Raw genomic sequence first — 18,313 nt, 5'->3', positions numbered from 1 at the left:
TGGTGAAATTTGTAGTTTACGTGTCACGATAATGCGTTGGCTAAAAGAAACAAATGATTTATGAGAGAATTGGTGGTATGAGAATGTGGGAGGAAATTTGGAATACCCAGACACGATTCTGTCCATCACAAATTACATGGTCTGGAATCGAAGCAGGGATCTCTAACACCAACGGTGAGCACTCTATCATTGAACCATCTTACTTCCTTTTACAAGATGAAGTTTGGTTACCAATATACGGGCTTTTTTGTAACACAGGTCTTTTTTGTTTAAGTGTTTGCCTGTGAAGTGTGAAACTACAAAAATACAACGTAAACTTTGATCTTAGGTGTCCAACATACGCTGAAATTTGAACTGTTTTCTTTCATATTATTGTTGGATTGTACAATGACCTGACCTTGGTTTCGATTCGTGATTGGAAGACAATTTTTTTTTTATTAACTCATATCGTTATTGTACAATTAAACAATAATATGAAAGAAAACAATTCAAAATTCAGCGTATGTTGGACATCTGATATCAAAGTTTACACTAGAACGCTAGAAAGCTAGTTAAAACAGCGAAAGAAATCGACTACAGATCAACCAGCTGTGACTACCTTTGAGTTTGCCATGATCCTTCCTGACCTGAGCCGCCAAGAGTTTTGTTTAGGTGGTATTAATGTTGTGTATAATATTCTGTACAGAATTATATGCTGTTTACATTTTTACGTATTTGTATCTTTTTTTTTTTTAAGTTGTCCATTATTATATTTCCCCTTAACACAATTTTTACACCTATTGACAATGATAGCATGATCAGCGAAAATATTTGTGGTGAACTGCTGGTACTTTTTCACTAGTTATTGATGATGAGAAGTGAATGAAATGGTGGAATGAAAAAAGTGAGAGGAAACGGGAGAACCCTGAGAAAACACGCATGCGGTGTTCGTCCACCACAAAGTTCACTTGGTGCGAGCTGGGATCGAACCAAGGACCCCGTACACCAGAGGTGATCGCTTTACCACTGAGCCACTGGGCCCCGAGAATAGATTAAAAATTTATTGATAACGCTCTTGTAGGTTCTGCTCTTTAGATTATTTGTCGACTGTACACTAGGTAATGATTTGTTAATTTTTACACATAGTAAATTAAATTTTACTAATTCTTAGCCCAACGGACATTGTGAACCCCAAAGTGATCCGGAACGTTTTACTGGCATTCATTTAATGTATTTGTCATTGGAAGCAAAACATTCCTATAACCATGTGTGTGCTAACACTTTCTTTCTTTTTTCCACAGATATTGACACTATTTGTATCTTAAAGTTAAAACTGTTACATACATATGAACATAGTGTACAGTCTGAGACAAAAGTTCTTTCCGTTTGATAAAATTTTGTTTTGGGAATAACGGTGGTATGGCTGAAACGTTCAGAAAATTACATTCTTTTTAATTTACTGAAACCTGTACTCAAAATGTCCTTCCATTCTGAAGTTATGTACGAAACTAATTCCATCACACGGAGAGAAGTTTTGTCGCTGACTGTATAAGACAGCTGTATTGATGGGAGTTATTCATAGCAAATCTAGAACTTGGTTGCCATATGCATTTGATTCTGATCTGTTGTGATGTAATGATTCTTGTTATGCTGTCATTTTTTTTTTTTTTTTTACTTCTGATAATTGTTAAAATTATGATTATTATTCAGGTTGTGTACTGTATATTATCTTTGTATATGTTATTGGTATGCGTGTATCATGTATTATTTTGTCACAGAATCGCCCTGAGAAGAAACTTCGTCTATCGGGCTATGGAGTAGAGCTACAGATTAAATCAACTGAGTACAAAGCTCAGGATGATACAAAGGTTAGGGGAGGCGAGGGCGGAGCAGCAGATGAGGAAGAAGAAGAAGAAGAAGAATTGGAAGGATTTAATTTCAATAGATTAAAGTAGGTATCTGACGTTTACTTTCTCTTATGTATATATATATATGAAGATTGGTTCATTTATTTGATACACCCTTGTAAATTTTAAACTAAAGGAAAAAAAACTGACATTTTGTGCCATTCAAATATCGACATGGGGACATTGTTTAGCATTCTGTGTGATACTACAAGGTTAATAGTGTTGCAAACCCAACATAAAGTTCTATCAAATGGCACTATATATGAGGTTATTACATATTTCAAATCTATATGTTAATTAAAAACTTACAATGTTACCTTTATTATTCAGTGTTGCAAACTTATTACGCTACAGTGTCACAGATATCCAAATCTACACCAGTAATAATGCAAATGAGACAGACGGAGCAGTGCACGTCCAAAGTAACCTTGTGTCAGTGCCGTGCCGTAGAAAATCAGCGCCCGGGCGAGAGTATACAACGGAGAACCACGAAGAAGCCCACACACACGGTGTTTGTCCACCACAAAGTTCATTTTGCGCGGGCTGGGGCGTATTCCAATCGAGATGAAATGTTGAGAACCCAGCTTGTCCCAAGTGCTCAGTGGGCTTACTCGTTGTCCCTCGTTGGTCAACAGCTGCCGTTCTTCTGTTACACTAAGTCTGTTGTTGGATATAGCATGCCTTGTTTCTCTCCTAAGTTTCTTCTCTGGCATTGTCTGGTTTATATTGGAAGTCTGGATTAGGAACAATGAAAAACACATCAATGTATGCATTTTAAAGCACTAATTGATATAAAAGAACAGATATTGCTTACCTGTGTGGTGTGCCATTGGTATTACTTTTCTACTATATTTCGCAAACCTCACTGTTGGCTTATTCATGTAATCCTAAATGGAAAATATTTTATAATGTGTAGAATTGAACAACGGATAATATTTAAATGAAATAATTAATTAATCTATTGTTGCATTGTGAAATTTTGAACTCTCGTTAACCGTCTTACTATATGCATTTTGATCAAAATGACATGATGAAAACCCAGTTCGAGGTAGATGTTAACTATGTTCAAATGTTTATCAGTCGAGTGGCAACCGGTTAGAAACAAGATTGCATTCATTCATGTATACGAGATATAGTGTATATTACATTAGACGTGAAGATGCGCTACATACTGCAGCATCGACTCTTCCTTGTGAACATTTGTTGATTTACAAATTCAATTACTTCTACGCTAAATGGATATTTCATATTCACAAACCCTTCGAAAGGAACACAGTTCTGTTAGTACTCAGGATGGAAACAAACTGAATCTCTTACTTGTGAAAGCAGCAAGCCTTGTTCATTTTCGCTACCAATAGTTGTTGGTGACGTCAAGGCTTGATTGGAGCGATCACCATTTCGTAAGTAATGAACGTGACTCTCGTATGAGACTAGATACTTGTATTTAATGTGTCAACGAGCTGCAAAGAAAGATAAGCCGGAGACATGTTTAATTATTGCTATCTAATAGTTGCTGAAACCAGATGAGGAGAAAATGTGTGAAGTATTGTCATTGGTTTCGGAAGTTAATCGTTAGAAATCCTGGTATCACACGGGTCACAGATAAGAGGTGATTCCATATGTATGGCTGTGTAAAATTCATTTCGAAATCATCTTTAGTGTACTCCTTTGTTTTCCTACCATGTCCAATACTCTGTCTTTCGCTACCTTATCTACTCATCTAATTTTCAACATCCTTCTATAGCACCGTAGTTTGGAGGCTTCCCTTGTCCGTTTTCCTCTTCTTCTGTAGTCTGTGCCGCACATCCATATACAGCATCAAACTGCCTACATATACTACTAAGCTGTTCGCATTCTATGTAGAAATCTCCGTCTGGACTGCTGCAAACATCTTCCGCCATGTTAAATTTTACTTGAGTGTTGTACTCTGTGCTACTCGTGATATTGTGACGAATTTATAAATGACTTACTTATGAGATTCTATCAAGCCATTTAGGCTCCATGTAAGAAAGGAAAAAAAAAGCAAGAAAAAAAACACATGTTGATTCATCTCTAAAAGTTTTCTTACACGGTTTCGACTTTTTATTCTGTGATTTCTTAACAAGGTTAATTACAAAGATCAAATCACTTTTGGTGCAAGAGTACTAAAATTGGTTAAACTGGGTGTTCATGTAGATGTTTTCTACGACGCTTTTCTTTATGAAAGAACTGAAGATCTAACAATCCTTCTGAATATACTATTAATATGAGAGTATTTAAAGACACTAACCCTTAAGAGTCTCTCGTAGATGATGCTGCTTCTTTTCTTGATGTAACTCATAAACTTTGCTAAGAAAATTTTAAAATAAGGTGGAGACTGTTTATTATAGCAAAAATGTTTGTAAAATCTCAACCAGGTGAGTGTGATATTGTAAATCTCATTTTCAAACCATGTTGCAGAGAAAAACAGTTAAGCTATTCCCGTACTTACTAAATATGGACCTCTCATATACACTTTCAGTTAAATATGTCTCTGATATTTGGTTCAAGAGCTTGAATCCATTGTTCACTGAGAGAGAGGGAGATACTGTAATGTATTTCTGCCACAGAACAAGTAGTCCAAACAGTTCAGAAACACTACAGACGCAGCCAACGAAGTAAATGTGTCATGCTTTCTAGTAACTATAGTTTAATTAAAAACACGTCAATTTCTCTTTTAAGTAAAAGCACATGCGCATCTATATACATACGTGGTAAATAGGGTGTATTTTTTCTTTTAACTTTGGCATAGACAGGTAAAAATATTTATGTATGGCTGAAATTGCCTTTATTATTATTTATTGAAATCTAACAAGATTTGTATTTTCCAAAGCCCTCTGTATTTTTTAACGGATGTTTTTTATTTTTTGATAGAATCTTGTATCCAGATAAGAAGGATAAACTGGATCGCTTTAGAACTCATCTTCTGGAGACAAGTAATGAAATGGCTCCCCTCAAAGTTTGGCAGATTCAGGACCTAAGTCTCCAGGCAGCTGAACGAATTATGAACTCTCCGCGTGATGAAGCTCTGAAGGTGCTCACTCATATAGCCCAAAACTTTCCTATTCAGGTAAGAAGAATGAAAAGTTGTATGAAAAATGAGGGAAATCAATCTTTTTTTCTACACGGCATCGCGAGGCAGTTGGGACTGTATTTAAATAAAGAAATACTGAACTCTTGTTAGAGAAATACAGGAATACTGAGATCGAGAACAGCGAGATCCAACCGCCGACCATTGTTCATTATCTAACCGACCAGAAAGGCGTGAAACCATACGTGACGTGTTCTGCAATGCCTCTAGACTTGAAGAAACAAAAACTAAACCCAAAAAAAACGAAGTAAAAAGCTGTATTGGTATAAAGGTAACCAAGAAAATTCTGTCACTTTTTGTGGAAGTCTGTTCCATTGGCCCTCATACCACGAGTTGAATGCGAATGGAGATAAGGCGAAGGTCAGTTGTTGGTGTGGGTATATCCAACATAATACCTGGTTGTGGCAGTTCAGCCAGTTACAGATTTCGTGAACTTGCGTAAGGAAAGAGTAAACATGAGACCTCCACAGAACGTCATAAGGGTGTGTATGCTCTACGAGTTCAAACTGGAGTCAAACGCCGCTGCAGCAGGGCTGAACATATGCCAGGCGTTTGATGAGGGTGTTGTGACTACGCGGACAGTGGTTTAAGGACGGTGACAAAACACTCAAAGACTCATCACGTGCCGGAAGACCAACACACGTGCAAAATGAAGATCTTCAGGCAGCAATTGAGGCGTACAAAATGAAGATCTTCAGGCAGCAGTTGAGGCGTACAAAATGAAGATCTTCAGGCAGCAGTTGAGGCGAACAGTGGCCAGACATGTGAACAACTGAAACTACAATTCAGTTTGAGTGGAGAAACCATTCGGCAGCACCTCCATCAATTTGGGAAGCACTACAAGTCCCACATTATTTGACTCCAGGCCAGAAGGCAACGCGAGCAGACACCTGTGTTTCTTTGGTGTCTCGTCTGAGGAAAGAGTCATTTCTGGACAAGCTGTTGACATGTAATGAGAAGTGGGTCCTATACGAAACTCCACGACGCCGTCACCATTGATTAGCATCCCATGAACCAGTTCCAAAACAGCCGAAATCAACACTACACCAGGAGGAGGTCCTCCTGTGTGTTTGGTGGACTGCTCGCGGCATCGTGCATCGGGAACTGTTACCAGCTGGTCAGAGCATCAATGCAACTGTGTACTGTCAGCAGTTGAGCCGTGTTTTTTTTTTTTTAATCAAAACTGGTGCCAGCACTTCTGACTCGCAAAGGGGTCATCGTGATAGAGGGCAACGCCAAGCCCCACGAGGCTAGGATGACACGAGACACCATTCTACGCCTTGGATGGTAAACACTATTGCATTCGCCATACTCCCCGAACATTGCACCGTCCGATTATCATCTGTTCCGTTCCTTGGACAATTACCTTAGAGGACGTTAGTTCAGACCTCTAGTAGATGTGCAAAATGCACTTGATACCTTCTTCGCTTCACAGCCCACCAAGTTCTACCGCGATGGAATCCATGTCCTTCCAGAACGTTGTCAGAAGGTCGTCGATGCTAATGGGGACTATTTTTGATCTTCCAGGTACGTCTTAAGTGACATGTCGATGTTCGAAGGTGGTGGATGAAAAAGCGACATAACTTTCTTTGTTACCTTTATACTTTTTTAATCGAATAAGAAGACACTACTTTAGTGCCTAAAAATAGTAACTAAAACTTTTATAAATGTAGATAAATGATGAGTGATAAAGTGGAAAATATTTGAGATATTACAAACAAAATATGTATTCTTACATTCAAAATAATAGTAATTGTCGTTTAAATTTTGAGAGCTCAGTAGTTCCAGATGGTACAAGTAAGTTTTAAAATAGACTGTTGTCTCCACTGATATTTTATTGTTTCTTTATGTTCGATGAAGTGTGTAAAACTTTTATAAAAATATTATTGTATTTATTTTCCTGCAGGCGAGGTCTTTGGTGCGAACTGTAGTAAATCCTGAGTTGAAAAAGGAAATAAAGAAGAATCAAGAAAGATTTGCGCACGCACTTAATATTCAGTCGTCTGATACTGCTCTCTTCCTGAATGGAATGTTTTTTGACATGGATGTCACTGATATTATCTCATTACTTGAAGTTATAAGACAGGAATATAGAGTCATGGAAGGACTTCATAAAATCGGTAAGTTTTATCGTAAATGCTCAAATATCACGAAATATTAGGGCTGCCCGTTGATTTTTGTCGTGTTCTGAAGAACTGTGTTTCCGTATTGTGAAAGTTATTGTGGTTCACACTACATATATGTCATTATTTTAATCGTCGTCTCTTTAGTTTATACTAGCAGTGCTTTAAGTACTACATTAGCAAATAATACCATTCTCATTTGTCAAAACTGGCTCAAATAAATAATCCTCATTCAAAGCCTCAGTAAATTATTGTCAATATTTCGACCACATTCGTGTAATATTATTCTAGGAGGTGTAATTTACTAATAATTATAAAACTGTTACAGGGTGTCTACTGATACTGGAAATACTTGAATTATACTGGAATTTAATTTTGATACTGGAAATATACTGGAATTTTGATCTACATACTGGAAAAATCATGAATAATTTGCCAACAATACTTTTTTGTAATTGTTTTAATAGTCTTAGAAACAATTCATTGAGATTGTAAATTTTTCCAAAGCAAGAGTTGTGTATATATTTTGTAATTAGACATTTAAAGCAATGGGTAGAGTGAAGGGCTGTGAGGAGATTTGGGAAACCCTTTAAAAAAATGTTTAAATAAATATTTGTATTTAAAAAATCAAGGAAAACTGAATTTATTAAAAATAAAATTATCCTTTTGACGATAAAACAGTTACAAACCTGAAATCATCGTGATTATTCCTAAAGAACTTTTTTTTAAAAAAATAATTGTATTAAGTATTGGAATTTTGCTGATAGTTATACTGAATGTACTGGAAATATACTGGAATTTTGAAAATGAAACCCAGTAGACACCCTGTGTTAGAATCAGTATTGGAGTTATCTGATGCATATAGTCTTTCTCTTTGCCGCCCTTGGTATTTGTGAATTTTCGCAAGGGATTTTATATCTAGGAGACAAGTAAAGAAAAAGCAAGTCAAAAAATATAAAGGAAGACAATAGTACAATAAGCGCAATGTGTGTGTGTATATAGGATTTTGAAACCAGACTAGAATCAAATGTGATCTGGAAGAGATAGTTAACTTACAAAATAACAATCGAATACTGTATTATTATTATTATTATTATTATTATTATTATTATTATTATTATTATTATTATTATTATTATTATTATTATTATTATTATTATTATTACCCAACATTGGAATGTTATTGGAGAACTACTTAAAGGGCTTATCCAGTTGCAATGATGTGAATAGACTTTGGGGGGATGGCTGAAATTAAGCTCAAATGTAGAAGAGACGATGCAGATTCTATATTTGAAAAAAAAAATGTCCTTAAATGGATGGAACCTAGTCAAAAATGCACAAAACATTTAATTATATCAATAAATATTAATATCATACAGGGTGTCTATCGGTCACAAATGTCACGAAAAAGTCACGAAATCAGAAAACGGTCATGAAAGTCACGAAAAAGTCACGAAATCAGGAAACGGTCATGAAAGTCACGAAAAAGTCACGAAATTTAGCTTTTGGGTCACGATTTTTTAAAACTGTACACATGTAATAACAGATTGGAAAATTTCGTTCTATAAAACGTCAAAATTCACCACCCAAAATGTCAGTGGTCGGCTTTAGACGCTACCAAATTGCAAGCAAAGTACATTTCTATCGCATGGATGAAAATTCGGCCTAATTCGCACCCAAATTTGCTCTTAAAAATGTTAGGAAATTTTATAATTAGGTGAAGAAAAGGTCACGAAATTTCATTTTGGAATTTTAGTAGACACCGTATCATATCAATATCAATGAACGTTAATATCATTTAACATTAATATCAATGAAAAATCAACGACAGACAAATATTTCCTCCACTTATTTCGAAAACCAAAAGAGGAAGATGGCTGAAAATTAAATTAAATATAGAAGAGACTATGTAGATTTTATATTCCAAAAGCAAATTGGGCTAAAGTGAATGGAACATAGTCAAAAATTAAATTAAATATAGAAGAAACTATGTAGATTCTATATTCCAAAAGCAAATTGGGCTAAAGTGAATGGAACATAGTCAAAAATTAAATTAAATATAGAAGAAACTATGTAGATTCTATATTCCAAAAGCAAATTGGGCTAAAGTGAATGGAACATAGTCAAAAATTAAATTAAATATAGAAGAAACTATGTAGATTCTATATTCCAAAAGCAAATTGGGCTAAAGTGAATGGAACATAGTCAAAAATTAAATTAAATATAGAAGAAACTATGTAGATTCTATATTCCAAAAGCAAATTGGGCTAAAGTGAATGGAACATGGTCAAAAATTAAATTAAATATAGAAGAAACTATGTAGATTCTATATTCCAAAAGCAAATTGGGCTAAAGTGAATGGAACATAGTCAAAAATTAAATTAAATATAGAAGAAACTATGTAGATTCTATATTCCAAAAGCAAATTGGGCTAAAGTGAATGGAACATAGTCAAAAATTAAATTAAATATAGAAGAAACTATGTAGATTCTATATTCCAAAAGCAAATTGGGCTAAAGTGAATGAAACATAGTCAAAAAACGCGAAACATGAACATTCAAATCAATGGAAAATCAATGAAAAATTGAAGTCGTCTACATATCTTAAAAACTATAATAGAGTTTTTGAGATGGCTAAAGCTCATTGCAAAGACATAATAAAGAACTTAAAAACGTAAGGTAAATATGGATAGAATATTGTCAAAAGTCAAGTTATTTGAGTAAAATCAATAAACATGATAAAGTATATATATATATTTTTTTTTTTAGTTACCCAGGGTGACCCACGCGAAAATTACGTGTTTGAATATCTAACATGCGGATTTGGAATCTCCTCCAAATTCGATTTAACACGCAACGTGACTTTTGACCCGATCACGTAACACGTCTGGTCCTTATGGCGAACCGGATAGCCACTTTCAAGAAAAAGTAACGAGAGAACGAAATTAAAAGAAAATAAAAAAATAACAGAAACAATAACAATGGGATACACAATATTCGGGCTACACATTTCCCAAGTTAAAGATCTCTACTCATCGCCTTGGGCTGTCTGGGGCCTCGTGCCTGGGAGTTGAGTATTTAGTAGTCAAGTTAATTTTAAAATATAGCAGGCTCCGAAGAAAGAACAAAATTAAAAAAATAAAAAGCAGCAGAAATAGTGACAGTGGGATACACAATATTCTGACCACCTTTGGTGTAGGAAACCCGGGTTCGATTCCCGGCGGGAGCTTACGTGGTTCGGATTTCACGTTAATCAGTAGGTCCTGTCTCATATAGCCTAGCTGCTGAAAGGGACGCTAAACAAACAAAAATTAAAAAAAAAAATATTCTGACCACACATTTCCAAGTTAAAGATGCCCGCTGATCATCTTGGACTGGCCTCGTGCCTGGGTGTTGAATATTTAGTAATTACAATAATCTCTCTGAATGGATAATTGTGTTAAGTTAGTTTAAAAATATACCATACTTCGAAGAAAGAAAGAAAGAAAGAGAAATTAAAAAAAAAATAAAAAAGCAGCAGAAACAGTAACAATGGGATACACAATATTCTTGACCGTCTTTGGTGTGGGAGACGCGAGTTCGATTCCCGGCGGGAGCTCATGTGGTTCGAATCCCACGTTAAACTGTGGGTCCATGTCTCATATAGCCTTGCCGCTGAAAGAAACGATAAAAAAAAACCTGACTCATTTTTCCCACGTTAAGATGTCCACGTTTGAGTTTGTGCGTCGATAATTGTGTTAACTTATTCGTTCACAGTAAACTGATAAAACTGAAAAGTGTTTATGTTTACTCACATCAAGAGTTGAATATATACTTCTCATTCTTCGAATTCTGTATACTTATACAGTGTTTATTATTTTTTTAAGTAAGTTATCATTATGCCTATAGCATAGAAGATTTCTATTATTACTTTAGATATACATAATCTGTTTTGAGATCTGATTACTGTATTTTACGGACTATAAGACACACATTTTTTCTCGAAAGATTGCCTCCAAAATTCAGGTGTGTCTTACACTCGAAATTAATATAAAAATGTCCAGTGTTTAATTTAAAATTTAAAACTTGATGGTCATATATAAAGACCATCTCATATATGAAAAAGACAACGATGACGACGAAGAGGAAGAAGAAGAAAGTACAGATGACGATTTTCAGGGATTTTAAAGGTGAGTTCGGTTTTACAAAATAAGATTTTTTTTTTTTAAAGTCTGGCTTTGCAATCTAATAATAAAAATGGTAAAAATGTTACGGTATTTTTTTTTTTAATTGCTTAAATATTAAGGTGCCTCTTATAGTTCGTAGCGTCTTATAGTCTGTAAAGTTCGGTATCTTAAAATTCCTATCTCTTTAGTTTCCTGTAATAGCCGATACTGTCATCATAATCTAGAATCAGTAAATACAATAGTAAATAAGTTAAATCGAAATCTGTTGTTGCGATTATCCATTGTATCTTCCATGAGTGTATGTAATTGTCGCACACGAAGTATCAAGTAACACTACCTTATCAATGTCTTTCTGCTTGGTAGGTATTGAAGATCATCAAATGAGTCCTTTAATGGCATTAGATTTCCAGTCAACCAGTCAGGAGTATGCTATCGATATCAGAGATTCAGCTGTTGTTTATGTGAATGATATTGAAAGGGATAAACAATACGGTCGTTGGTCTAGTTCACTGATGGACCTGCTTAGACCCACGTTCCCTGGCATGCTGAGGAGCGTCAGGAAGAATCTATACAATTTGGTATGCATAAAAACATTTCACTAGTTGTTAGGTAGATTTTGCTTTCCTAAAAATAGGTTTATTTATGTGTTTGGACAGATCTGGGAGCAGAGTTGGCAACATTTAAATAAGTACCCAGTCATATGAATATGTAGTTTTGTTCAAGGGTATCGGGAAATTCACTAGGTTCTTACTAGCTTCTTCAAATGAAGGTAATATATCGTTCAAAAGTTTTAGAACATCCCGGATTTTTGTAAACATTTACTGCTTTTCTATTATTTTGGCTCGAGAACTTTACCATCTTGCAGCAGTTGTACTCTTGCCTAAAGCATAGAATTTGATGACAGTTGGATTGAAGTCTGAGAGGTACTGTAGATGATATATCAATTTATAATTCTTAAAATTGAAACCAAAAAAGACAATTTGATATAATATATATATATATATATATATATATATATATATATATATATATATATATATATATGTAATAGTATAAACAAAAATGTGGAAGGTAAGGCAAGATATTAGTTTTAGTTTTGTTTGGAAAGTGTAGACAGAGGGTCAGTGCAATAACAAAAATTTGAAAGAGAAAGTTGTTTTCCAAATTTTGCAGATAACTGTACCTTATAAATATTCTGGCTTTAAAAAGGATAAAAACGCCATTCTTTGAAAAATGTTTACAACGGTCAATATACATCCTTCTCTGCTCAGTTGTCCCTCAGTGGAAGCGTATATGTAATGCTCGTCGTTACTGTTTCAACCAACAACAATGGAGCATACGAAATCATCGTAAGCAATTTTCAAAGTTTCATATTTTTGGCGTTTTAAACGTTAGCATATCAACAAGCTATAAAGAACTGCGAAATTTGGAAAGCTACTTTCTCTTTCAAATTTTTGTTACTACATTGATCCTCAATGTCTACACTATCCAAACAAAACTAATATCTTGCCTCACCTTCCACACTTTTGTTTACGCTATGCTTTATCTATATCAAATTTTCTTTTTTGGTTTCAATTTTAAGAATTATGATTTAATATATCATCTGCAGTACCCTCAGACCTCATTCAACTGTCGTCTAATTCTATGTTATAGGCAAAAGTACCTCTCATACTGGGCGACAAAGTTCCCCGTGCCAAAATAATAGGATTACAGTAGATGCTTTATCAGTTAATGTAAACATTTGCAGTAATAGTATGAGATCAGTTTTGTTATACTTCTTAATTTAAACATTTACATGGAAGGAAAATCCAAGGATCATTCTTTATGAAAACCAGAGCAATGTAGCTTAAATAAAAATTGGGATATTGAAATTCAGTATATAACTTTAAAAAAAAATCCTGGTGCCTTATGCAAAGAACCTAGCATTTTCTGCTTAACCTTCAACTGTCAATCAGGCACGTAATCCACAACACAGTTTGATTTTTTTCACGGTATTGTAAAAGTAATCTGCTCGTCACGTCTTTTATACTGTTTTTTTTTTTTTCTTTCTTTCTTTCTTCATTTGTGAGTATATTTGGCTACACCAAAGTCCTATATATATTTGACTTGATTGAAATAGCAATGTTACTGGTACTGTGATTCCTGAAGCAACGTAAAATTTGTTAGAGCAGGGTTTCTCAACCTGTGGTACTTGAGCCGCTTTTGGTGTTACTTAACGGTGGTATTAATACGTATTAAATCAGTTAGGAGATTTTTGTTTTGTTTTGTTTTGTTTTGTTTTTAAAACAAATCTAGACTGACAAATGTATATTTTAACCTGTATCTCCCAACGATAGTTACCGAATATACGGATTGTTATTGCAATTAATGTTTTGTATCTAAGTTAACTGAAAGTAGAGAACAAATTGAACTGCTTTCGTGACATGCTCTGAGAATGTAAAAATGAATAAAAGTTGTTACTTCATTATATTCTCTGTACGCGAGCAAATATAATTTCTTCAATATTTCGACTGAATGTTGCCAACCTTGATCATGAACGTAGGATGAGGTAGTATAAAGTTTTATGAAGTACAGTATTAAACAACGCCTTCCGGAATTACAACATTTTTTTAAAATGTTGTTTTTTAATGTATTTCTCACTGCTTTTCTTAAAACTTTCGAAAGAATTTCGTCGTATCTTCGTGATAAAATGTGACGATTTTTAGCCGAAATATTGAATAAGTTATGATCATTCACATCCAGATAATGTAGTGCAGTAAGACTGTTCTATTATGGAGATTAAATTGTTTATTGAGCAATAACTGTTGATTCAATCGCGTATGATTATTCATTGCAGGTTATTATTGTTGACCCATCTAAAGAGGAAGCTGAGCCGCTGTTGAAATTAGCTGAGTCATTCTACGTTAACTTTGCCCCATTGCGAGTAGGAATCGTGTTTGCAGTGAATCCTGACCAAGAAGTTACTGGAGACCAGGATCCTGGAGTTGGATTCCTTACTGCTTTCAATTATGTTGCCCAGAAGAAGAATAGCAATTATGCTGGGCTAAGTTTTATTACGGAGGTAAGAGGAAGTGTGTTCCTGAGATGTCACATACACACATATACATATATATATATAACTAAATTTCGTACCGCTTTTGTTTCCTTTCAAAATACGCTTTTATGTTTGAAATTTGAAAAATATATTTATAGTTTAAAAATTCACTATGATATATTGTATAATGATTGAACAAATAAACATTGATTTTTTTTTACTTATTTTATTTTTTTCGTAATTTAGACGAACTTTTTAATGTACATTTTCAAAAATACATAGTATCTTTACACCCTTCATCCAAATTCAAAGTTAGCTTGTAAACGACTAACCATAACTGAATGAAATGCCTGAGTTCGAAATGAGGTGTATTCAAGTTTTGGTTGGTTGGCGGGAGATAGCTCCAGTGTGCAGGAGCGACACACGTTAGTGACTTCTCCCGCCATCCATGAGGCAATACACTAGCTCCTACCAGTGTTCGGAATATGTGAAGAGTTCTGTCAGTGTTTAGGGTTGGGAAAAATTCGACTTTGGGCGTGGTATGTGCATGTGATTGCAGGATGCTTCTTTGAACATTTGTGAACAAAATTTAACGTAATTTCAATTTTGTATTTTGTAACAAACATTTTGTCAATACAGTGCTTTGAAAGCAGACGATATGTGTATTCATATAATATATGTATGAACTTGAACATACTATCTTTTCGACGGGAAATCCGGATTCGATTCCCGGTTAGAGCTCATGTGGTTCGGATCCCATGTTGAGCTATAGGTCCACGTCCCGTTGTAGCTAACCTGCTCAAAGGGATGTTAAAATCGAAATCAACCAATTCTGTCTTCCGAACGGCAGTCGGTTTCATTCAAATACGATTAATTAGATTAGTTGTTTTCAAGCTTCAACACTTTGACATCGGTTCAAGTCCCTAAAGACACTCTGTACTAGTGATTGACTTGCATTTGAGGGCTTATTTTTTTAATTTCTTGATAAGTCAGAAGCTAAGAAATTATCTTTACTAAATAAAGTGCTAAACGAGATACCTTAATGTGGCAAATATGTGAAAAGTTTCAGCGTAATCTTTTGATGTATAGGAGTTCTACTTCTACTTGTAGCAAAATGATTCTTATTAGATTCCTTCTTCGTTTTCTTGCACACTTTGAATTTATTTATATATTTATTAATTTGTAGGTGTATGCAAATGTCCGCGGTAGTGTTAAAGTAGAAGACATTAAAAAGCAATTGAAGAGTAGCTATTCGGACGTCTTCCTAGATGACGTATTTGGAGAGGATTCAGAGTATGATACAGGTCGTCAGTTAGCGAAGGACTTTGTGGAAAGATCAGGCTTTAAAAAACTACCACAGGTACGTACATTTTTCTTTTCAAGAGGTTTTTTTAATGCTGAAGAAAAACTAACAATGATTTTAATATAACAGGTTGTGACAAGCATAATATTACATTTTACATTTTTCACAAGTGTCTTAGGAGTCAGTTGATACCGTGTTCAGAACCTAGTCTGGATCGTTTCTTTCCACACCACCATTTTTTCTGCCATCTTTCCAGACGATATCCTGAACACGATGACAAGTTCATAATCTAATTCGTATTAGTGTTACAGTGTCTCCGTTAGTTACAGAATTGCAACATTTCTGTCTGTAACAAACGCGATGCACGTGAATCTGTGACGCCATCGACTCTAAGACGCTTTCTAATGAAAGAGAGCCAATATGGTTTATGAAATACCAGTTCCCTTGTCCAGTTCCATTGTCTCTACCAGTTCCCTTGTTGTTTGACGCGGATTTTCATGCAAAAGGTGGTTCAATCGCTCTTCATCGAACTCAACTCGACGGCCAGAACGAGGTGCGTCTTTGAGGTCAAAATTTCTTTTTTGAGCTTTGCATACCAATCTCGGGCGTTTCTTTCAGCTATAGCACCCACTCCATACACAGCACAAATATTGCGAGCACCTTCTGCGGTCTTAGAACCTTGATTAAAAGCAAAAAGAAGGAGGTATCGAAACTGCTCATTCTTCTCAACTTGACATTCCATGTTAATGATCTGTAAATAACAAGAAAATGTGTCTTAGTAACAACGAAACATATATTTAGGTAGAACAATATATTCTCTTTCGAATGATGTACAACTTCGTGCCAAAAGTATTTAATGTCATACGGACATTTCCAATTTAAAGAAACGGCGGGAACTTAGTTGTCAAACCAAAGTTTGCATTTTTAATCGCTCAACAATGAAAGTTACCCCGCCATCATGTGCCCGTTAACAATTCTCTGCATTTCTCCTTGCCCATCACTTCCCTTGGAAAAGAAAAAGTAAAAGGGGCAACACATTCAAATTGTACAACCCCTCCAACCTCCTCTCAATAATGTATTTCTTCTCGCTCTCCATTCTCCACTCAAAAACTTTATTGTTCTCTTATATTTAAAATATACTAATGGCGTGATATTATCTCAATTAATATTGAAACTGGAAGTGGTAGATTGCTATAACTTCAGTTTTAATAGAGGGATTAGAATAGATATGGAATATAAAGACTGTCTCGCTTGGGACTATAGTAAAAAGAAATGTAACAATAAAAAAAATTATTAGAATGACGGTATGTTTGCACCACGCTGTGAGCAACTCAGAAAGTTTTATTAACAACACATCAAGTGCCACAATGTCTGCCATCTTGCGCGGTAGCCACAAAGCTATTAAACTCTTATTGCTTGTGTGCCAGTTATATGCACGCCTCAACAGAAGGTGTGTTCTGTGTTATTACTGGTGAAATTTAAGTCTGTGAGGCGTGTTCAGAAGCGTTTTCCTGTATAGTATGGTTTCAATGCAAAAGAAATATCAACATACCCATCAAGAAATGGAACCAGCAGTTACGAGAAACGGGATCGTTGATACCGATGACTGGTAAACATGCAAAAAAGGAAAGTTTCAGAAGAAAGCATGGAGACAATTCGTGTTGCATTTAACAGAAGCCCTCGCAGATCCATATGACAGCTACCAGGCAACTAGAAATCTTAAAATCAGCTGTGCATAAAATACTCCATAAAAGATTGCGCGTGCATGCTTACAAGATTCAATTTTATCAACACATATAAAATTGATTGATAAGCCACTGAGGATACAATTCGCACAAGAAATGTTTAAAAAAATTGACGAAAATGACACCTTCCGAAACAGTGTTTGTTTCTTAGACGAGACGAAATTTGATGTGAGTGGACATGTTAACAGACATAATTCTAGGATTTGGGACTCAGAGAATCCTCACGAAGTGAACGAAGGAGATCGCGATTATCCTAAATTGAATATGTGGTGTGGCTGTATGAAAAACAAAATTATCGGTCCCTTCTTTTTCGCCGAGGGAACGTTTAATTCGGGTAATTATCTAGATATGTTGCACAGTATGCTTTGCCAAATCCCATCCGGAGCCATTCTCCAATAAGACGGAGCACCATGTCATTTTCCTCGCGTCATCAGAGACTTCCTCGATGATCATTTCAATGAAACATGGATGGAAAGAGGTCAAAGTTCGTAACATGGCCCTCACGATCACGAGATCGTATTGTGAGGTTTTTATATATTTTAAGGACCAGGTTTCTTCTACTCAAGTTCAAGATCTGGATGACTTATGTGAAAGAACAGTGGTTGGAGTAAGCAGCATCACTCACAGATGCTTCAGAACGTTTGAATTGAGACAGAATACCATTTTGACATTTGCCACGCAACTAACGGCGCATACTTAGAAGTTTGTTAGTTTTCTTCATTTGTAAAGAAAAATCGTTCTGAATCGTTTTGTGTGTGTAACAAACTTGGATGATGAATCTTGGTTAGTAAAAGAGCTATACCACTTTCATTTGATATAGTTCTAAGCGGAACATCCTGTATTCATTGGACACTTAACCAATTGCAGAAAACCGCCTCTCGCTATCTATAACTTTTTTATTTATATTGATCAACGTTAAAACCAGAAGTGGTTGATTTGCACCACTTC

The 18,313-nt window shown here is 35.1% G+C and overlaps 1 protein-coding gene across 1 annotated transcript in view; it reads left to right on the top strand.

Annotated features, from left to right (window-relative positions):
- Positions 1 to 18,313, top strand: part of Uggt (UDP-glucose-glycoprotein glucosyltransferase) — a 126,012-nt gene that overhangs the window by 17,594 nt on the left and 90,105 nt on the right. Inside the window, exons 4-9 of the mRNA XM_081767866.1 lie at positions 1,758 to 1,930; positions 4,779 to 4,974; positions 6,902 to 7,115; positions 11,647 to 11,861; positions 14,120 to 14,344; positions 15,504 to 15,677. Of these exons, the coding sequence (XP_081623992.1) occupies positions 1,758 to 1,930; positions 4,779 to 4,974; positions 6,902 to 7,115; positions 11,647 to 11,861; positions 14,120 to 14,344; positions 15,504 to 15,677 (1,197 nt within the window). The remainder of the gene's footprint in view (positions 1 to 1,757; positions 1,931 to 4,778; positions 4,975 to 6,901; positions 7,116 to 11,646; positions 11,862 to 14,119; positions 14,345 to 15,503; positions 15,678 to 18,313) is intronic.

Source organism: Thermobia domestica, chromosome 8 (genome assembly GCF_964235325.1).
Source record: "Thermobia domestica chromosome 8, izTheDome1.hap1.1, whole genome shotgun sequence".
Lineage (NCBI taxonomy): Eukaryota > Metazoa > Arthropoda > Insecta > Zygentoma > Lepismatidae > Thermobia > Thermobia domestica.
Note: the sequence above shows the minus strand (reverse complement) of the source record. Positions and strands in the feature narration are given on the sequence as shown.